This window comes from Montipora capricornis, chromosome 2 (assembly GCF_036669925.1).
Source record: "Montipora capricornis isolate CH-2021 chromosome 2, ASM3666992v2, whole genome shotgun sequence".
NCBI classification, from domain to species: domain Eukaryota; kingdom Metazoa; phylum Cnidaria; class Anthozoa; order Scleractinia; family Acroporidae; genus Montipora; species Montipora capricornis.
In genome coordinates, this window is record NC_090884.1 from 16,551,354 (window position 1) to 16,558,853 (window position 7,500).

The 7,500-nt window shown below is 41.2% G+C and overlaps 1 protein-coding gene across 1 annotated transcript in view; it reads left to right on the top strand.

Moving 5' to 3' along the window:
• The window catches only part of LOC138038973 (uncharacterized), a 34,598-nt gene extending 30,919 nt beyond the window's left edge, over nucleotides 1-3,679 (top strand). Inside the window, exon 8 of the mRNA XM_068885091.1 lies at nucleotides 3,075-3,679. Coding sequence (XP_068741192.1) covers nucleotides 3,075-3,108 — 34 coding nt within the window. The 3' untranslated portion in view covers nucleotides 3,109-3,679. The remainder of the gene's footprint in view (nucleotides 1-3,074) is intronic.
• Nucleotides 3,680-7,500: the final 3,821 nt, after the last annotated feature.

Sequence of the window (7,500 nt, forward strand, 5' to 3'; positions counted from 1 at the left end):
CCGACATCTGCCATGGCTTCCTTAACTGTCTTCATTACTCTCTCAAGTTTATCCTTCGACGCTGCATATATCTTCATATCATCTATGTATAGCAAGTGCGTAATCTTGCCACTCAGTGGTCTTGACAGCTTGTATCCTTCCGATGCTTTCAACTTCCAAGATATTGGGTTAAGACATAAAGTGAACAACCTCGGACATAAAGCGTCGCCCTGTGGAAGGCCTTTGTTGAACCTTATGACGTCAGAGGTTTCATACCCCTCCTTTGTTCTGGCCGTGATCTTCGTATTCCAGCTTTCACACAGACTCGCCACTGTTCTGCACATCCATAAGGGGAATTTGTGCATCGTCATCATTTCTTGCAACCAAGCATGGCTTACAGAATCGAACGCCTTTCGCACGTCGATCCAAGCCATGCTTAGGTTCCTGCTTCCATTTCGACTATCTCGACAAACCATTCTGTCAATCATTAAGTTGTCCAAGGTCCCACTGCACTTGGTCCTGGCTCCCCTTTGCTCTTCTTCTAACAGGTTGTGTGTCTCCAGATGTTCGTCCATTGGTGACAATAAGCAGGTGGTAAACCACTTATACTGCGTGTTCAAACAGGTTATAGGCCTCTGGTTCTGACTGGAGAGCTCGCCCGGCTTAGGGATCAAATTGGTTCTCCCTCCTGTGAACCAGCTGGGATATCCGACTTCGCCCGTTAAGATGGTCTTGAAGCTAGCTGCAGTCCCTTCATGTAAAGTGACAGCCCTTTTCCACCAGTAGTTTGCAATTCTATCGGGGCCCGGGGCACTCCAGTTGCGTTTTTTCTTGATCGCGTCTGCACACTTCGTCTGGTTAAGTTGGAAACTGTCTTGCCGAGGGACTGGGACTAGCTTTTCAAACGCTCTTCTCACTTCCACTAACCACCCAGGTTTAGTATTCGCAGTGGAGCCACTCGTCTCCCAAAGATGTTTCCAGTAACTACAGGCGTCTTGAATACTTTCAAAAACCATTTCGTCATCCTTACTCGTTTGCTTAGTTGTTTTATAATTGGGCTTGTTGTTGTCGGCGTCTTGCTCAACCATTCTGCTAAATTGTGCAAAGACACCACCAGGGTCAGCATGGAAACGGGTGTTCAAATCTCTTGCCTCCTCCTGCTTTTTCTTTCGCATAAACGCTCTTTTCGCTTTACGGAGGTCTGACTTTTTTCTCTCGATGTATGTGACAATGCTCGCCGCTGACAACTTTCCACACTCCTTCTCGAGCATTGATCTGTTCTTTTTTCCCTTGTTTGTGATCTTTTTATTTCCCTTTATCCTATCCAGCTCCGCTACTGCAATGGAGATTTTTTTCCTAATCTCGGTAGCTTGTTTTACAAACGCTTCCTTAATCCTTTCACTAGGTGTTTTCCTTTTCCTCCGTTCCGTGGTCCCGGGTTCTTTCTTCCATCCTTTGTGTATCAAAAAAGCGACCACAACAGAATATAGGATGCAATTAGCCAGCCATAAGTACCCAAAGGGATTGCGAATAGGGTCTAAAGTATGTCTTTCTTCACGCCTCCTGAGCTCATTGATGACCGTGTTGATGGTGTTGATGTCTGATTGCGTTGGCCTTTGTTTCACTCTCGTGTCAATATCTCGGCTACTAAAATCACCGTTATTTGAATGAGTTAACTGAAGCGAAAATCGGTATCGCGCCTTCCAGGATTTCACGTGCGTCAAGGTTTGTTTCCTCTAAAAATTGAGGTCCCTCGAGATGGTTGTTTTCGTTCGCCATATGCAAATCCGAGGTGGCTTGTTCGCTTTCATTTATTGATGGCTCCTGAACTTCGTATAATAAAGTCCCCTCTTCTACAGGCTGTCCGGTCTCACTCTCCGTTCCTTTAGCATTCCTAAGAATGGTGTCCTGTACATTTCCCATCACTCTTTCCAGATATGCTGCCTGATTTCTAAGGTGTAATTCTGAGAGGCCAAGATGAAAATAACCTCTCTCGTCCCAAAGCTCCTTCAGGACAGACATGTAGCCTCGTTTCTTCCCATCCGCGTATCTAGGAGGATCTTGTAACTCTGTCAGCTCCTTAGCCTTAGCCTTGCACTCTAAAACATCACTGTTCATTTGTGCCGTCCATTTCAGGCGGGTTGTACACCTTGCAGCCCTTGTTCGCTCGCTCAAATGGTCGTCCGACATATTGGATGGCAACACAGTCCAAATTAGTAAAAAAAAAAGGTCGCCGTAAGTCGCCTCCGTAAACTTATCACAGCGTAAGATACGTAGCAAGTATTCTATAAATACTGTTCTGTTGCTCCAGCGCTTTTGGCTTGGCTGGCAGTTCGAAAGTTAGCGATTTGGTCAAGTCACACGAAGACATACCAAAAACACGGCCTCCCTACTTCGCCGCCATGAATTATTATTATTATTATTATTATTATTATTATTATTATTATTATTATTATTGTTATTATTATTATTATCATCATCATCATCATCATCATCATCATCAGCATCATCATTATTATTATTATTATTATTATTATTATTATTATTATTATTATTATTATTATCATCATTACTATTTGTCTTCAAACCTTGCATCTACTGTTAGCTCTTACTTCTGTATTGTACGCGTATACAGGGACATCCTAGTAAGTTGTAACTTGGTTATTCTCGTACACTGGTTTTGGCTGTATTGGGAGTACCAAGGAGGGGTCGTTTCTATTAGAAGATAGTCCTTAAGCAACTCAAAGAAAATTAACATAAGTGCTGCATTGTGCCTCGCAAGGTACTTTATCTGGGCAAGTGCATTACAAACCGCAAGCACATGAGCCACGGACTCTTGAGCTTCCCGCACATTCTGCACGTGGCATCTAGGTCCTCCCGAGTCTTGGTCTTCCTGGAGTGGTACAGCTTGGTTGATAATAGCTGCTCGTATAACTCGTTGATTCCTGCTATTGACAGCACACAGCAATTTCCCTATTACGGGGAATGGTATTTGGTATATATATTTTAATAGTTTAAAATGAAATTATTTTATCTTTCTATATGTATATTATGCTTTTGCTAGACTAATTTCATTTCCTTTTATTACATGGCAGCACGACTTTGGTCTCCGCAAGGAATATGCTGTGAACTCGAAAAACGCAGGAAAGAAGTAATCTACTGTCGTTACGCCAAGTTCAAGTATTTGAGGGCTAATTTTTTAAATGGAAACTTTCTTTTACTGCCAAACAACAGAAAGTCAAGGTTACTTGAGATCGAGGATCGCATTTTCAGCAGCATTATTAGTTACGCTCTTTTAATGCTGAATCAGTAGGCTTTGTAAAAAATCTTGCTGGGTTAAATCAAGGGAATAAGGTTTTTTGACAGAATGATAATGACAAGATGTAATTTATGAGCCTGAAGGTTGATGGTAAACGCTATTTTGGAAAGGAGAAGCATTGAAGTTGTTTACTCCACTAATCCCTGAGCTAGCCAATGAAGATTTGGTTTCAATACAACAAGGTATGACAATACGAATAAGATACCGATTGTAGTAAAACAAAATTAATTTAGAGCTTAAGGCTCACAATGTTTGGGTTTATTGTTTTTGTTACGGATTTCATGACTTTTTTCATAAGTTACTGTGACAGAGTATTGTGTGATAGAAATGTCATATAAGCCCAAAGAATGATAGTAAACGCTATGTCAAAAACAAGAAAAAGTGGAGTTGGCACTTCTGTTTCGAATGACGTAGCCAATTTACTCGAATGCCTCAACCAGTTAGTGCGGCCAGTTGGATGGCTTGATTTCAATTTAAGAATGGTGCTACAGTACGAAAATGAAGTCTGATTTTTGTAGGAACACAAGAGATGTCTAGAGTGCCAAGTTGACAATATTTGGGGCAATGTTGAATCACATTTACAATTTCCGTTATGAGAATTTGTGAACTACGTATTCAACATCTGCATCCAGAGTTATTGTCCTTAAGTTATTTTGGTACTATACATTAACACGCGGAAAATCAAACGAACAGTACATGCAATTCAAAAGAAATTTGCATCAAATATGTACAGCCCTTGATTTGTAAAACAGTTTTGTTTTTGCTTTATTTATTGACGGTGCTAGACGTTTTGGAGTATGAGGAGGGTCATGAATGGGGAGGAGGAAGGTCCAAATGTCGATAAAATCCCAATCCCACTAGCGAGTGACTGGTGCCCCCCCCCCCCCCCTCCCCCAACATCTCCGACAGGCTGCAGAGGTCCACTTTTTTGTTGACCAACGATTTTTAAGCGATTTTTAAAGAGGGACTACACTGTTTGAAGTAAATAAGCAAAACGTATGTGACTATATTCCATGTTTGATTAGCGGCCGGCCACGGAGTTTTTGACAATTTAGTCAATAGATGTACACGCACTATCTTATTACAGACATTGATCTGGAAGACATTTATTTGTTTGCGAGGAAGTACCCAAGAGGCTTGAGCTTGGCACGCTACCTGAAAGATCATGATGATCAGCACTTTGCATTGCTACAGCATACCTAGTGAATAAAAACGTTTTTCAATTTTATTTCTGTTTTTCTTCATTTTAAATAGTGACACTGTAAAATACACACGTATACTAAGTAGTCTCTGGGCCATAAAAAATCAATTTTGAAGTTCAAAAGTAATATCCACGTTTTAATTTCTCTTTTGCCTGCCTGTTTTCAAATCATACCGCCTTCAAAACACACGAAATGCAGTGTCAGAGAAACTTATTTTCAAAATTTCTAAAGGAAACATGTTCCCGGACCCTTCCCCCCCTCGATCCTCACGCTCCCGGCTCTCGTTTGGTCCGCACTCTCCCAGGCCTAAGGTCGTGCAAATCGTTAGGGTACATTCAAGGACGCTTCGGTTCCTATGCCTGACAATTTACCATGGCGCCTTGCCCAATACCTCATCTGAGCCTCTTCTTTTCCAGTGATCGCAGTGGTTGCAGTGGGTTTACCGCCGTATTAGAGGTTGGAATAGGGAGTTTAAGAAACCACGACCGCTACAGTGACGAAAACATCACTTCCAAATATAAGTTTGAGCTATTCTAAGTACTTCATGATTATTCCATCTTGTTTATATTCTTCAATATGAGCGAAGTGTCCTATAACTGGATTGGTAAGGACGGATTTCAAGTAAAGAGTGAGACTGAAAGATTCACTGTAGTTTATCCACGTTGTCGTCAAAACCTTAAAATTGGGCATTTCACGTAGTAGTTTTGACGAATACGGGAGGGAATTGTTCAAAAATGCGTGCCGCGCGTGCAGCACCATCATTTTGGTTCTTTTAACCAATAACATTACTGCTTTTTGGCGTTGTCGTTGCCGTAGGCGTCGTCGTTTCTTAAACTCCTTAATGTTGTAAGTAGGGAGCTTTGAGGATAAAAAACAACTCTGTTAGCATCAGGATGGTCCTCACTCTCACATGCATGGCAGTGGCCAGGAACTCAAGAAGACCGCATGAAATATAGGATGTCAGGAATTTTGAGCAGAACTAACACCTACGAACCTCTGATAATGCAAATCCCCTTCTCGCCAAGGATTCTTCATTTATCATTCCCGGAAACAAAATCTCATTTCCCACCGCAAAATCGGTTCAATCCCAGCTCTTATTTTACCCCTTTATGACCGTCTATAAGGGACGTTCCCGAGCTGCGAATAGCTCATGAATTTTTTCAGTTTCGTGCTAGACAGTGAGTGCTCCAAAACACGTGCTGAAAAATTACAAAAGTTACAGTATGGAGCAGCACGGATTATTACTAGGACTGATTACTCTATTCGATTATCAGTGGTATTAAATTCCCTAGAGTGGTCAAACTTAGAAGAAAGAGAGAAAAGGCATTTTTTAATTAACCTTCCCCTAATTTTCTCTCGGCTTAATTTATATGAGTGTGTAACCTCAATCCAGTTTGACATATCATGATATCTGTGGTCCACACTGGTGGCCACGCAGTTATTCATGTCAAGCATCGGAGGGATATAAACTTAAAGCTAAATGTTTGTTTTTAATTTGCTTAGAGCTGATTTTTTTCCTCTGTATTGCAATTTTTGGCCTAGGGCGATTTTAGGGAAATTACTGGGTGATTTGCAGTGTCAGGAAAGGGAACATCTGAATTATGCCTCGTCGTGACCAAACGAGGAGAAAAAACCCCGATCGCAGTGATGTTGGAAAATTATTGCCGAATAAATGTAACGACTGAGAGAAGATCGCAAAAAATCGATGCAAAGGCTGAACAACTAAATATGGCATAGGATTTCACTAAGCGACAAAACAGCTCGGAGTCAACAATAAAAGCAAGGTGACACACGCTTTTAAGTAGCACTTTTCATCCTTATTAATTAATATTCACGAACAAATTTTGACCGGAAAAAAATCTTGACAACGCCCGAATAATCGATGTTTCACTGTGCATTTATAGGGATGGGCACCGCTGGAATTGATTAATGCATAATGAACAATAAATAATGAACAATAAACAAGTTCCAGCAAGAGATTTATTAGTCTTCATTTAGCGATTCACATCCATGACCTACAGTATATTTGTAAGTTTCAATGAGTCTCGGGAGAGAAATTAAATCAAAATTTGACATTTTTCTGCGCCAACATCATGCAGCTGTTCAGTTGGGTTTCAGGCACGAAATTCCATATTATGTAATCCATGTGATCTTCCACGATTGGGACTCACGATAAGAAGGACTTATTTACAATTAACATCGGACTCGGATCGAAGAAAATCGCAAACATATTAAAGGAACAACCATGTAGCAAAAAGACTTGCCAAATCCTGTTGCAGGTTTAAAAAAACCATCATTACCGGTAACGACTGCATGAATAGCTTGCAGTTTTTCCGCATTAGGCACAAAGGTAAAGAGGCATTTCTTAAACGCGAAATCAATTGCCTCCAGAAACTTGGCGTTATAATTTCCTTTCACATTATGCTCAAATTTTTCGTGCAACATTTTGAATGTTGCATGATGTTGTACTCGTTTGGCCAGGTTCACGCAACATTGTTGCATTAGGGCATGCGCGCTAGGTCCACTTGTTGCGCGCCAGGGGCCTGGGGCACATAAACACTGACACGTTGCGTTGAAAGTTGAAAATGTTGCGTGCGTTTGGCCAGCCCGTCCAACACATGCCGCAACATCATGCAACAATGTTGCAAGATGTTGCAATGAAATGTTGCGAGCGTTTGGCCAGGCTTTAAAACCTCAAATTTGATCATTTCGCGTTGTTGTTTTGCTGACGACGGCGAAAAAATAGACAAAAATGAAAAGATGCCATTCAGAGCGTGCAAAGCTATTGCTTTTGCTCACTAAATATGCAAATTTGTGACGCTCTCGTTGCCGTCGGCGTTGTCGTTGCTAAAGCTCCGTAATGTTCAGAGGCGATCGGGACGATTATATGGAAACACTACCCAGACTTGCCAATTCCAGTGTAAAAGCACTCGGAATAAACTATGACCAAATAAGGAATCTTTTCCAAATATGGTTTTTCCCCCAGTTTTGGGAGGAAAA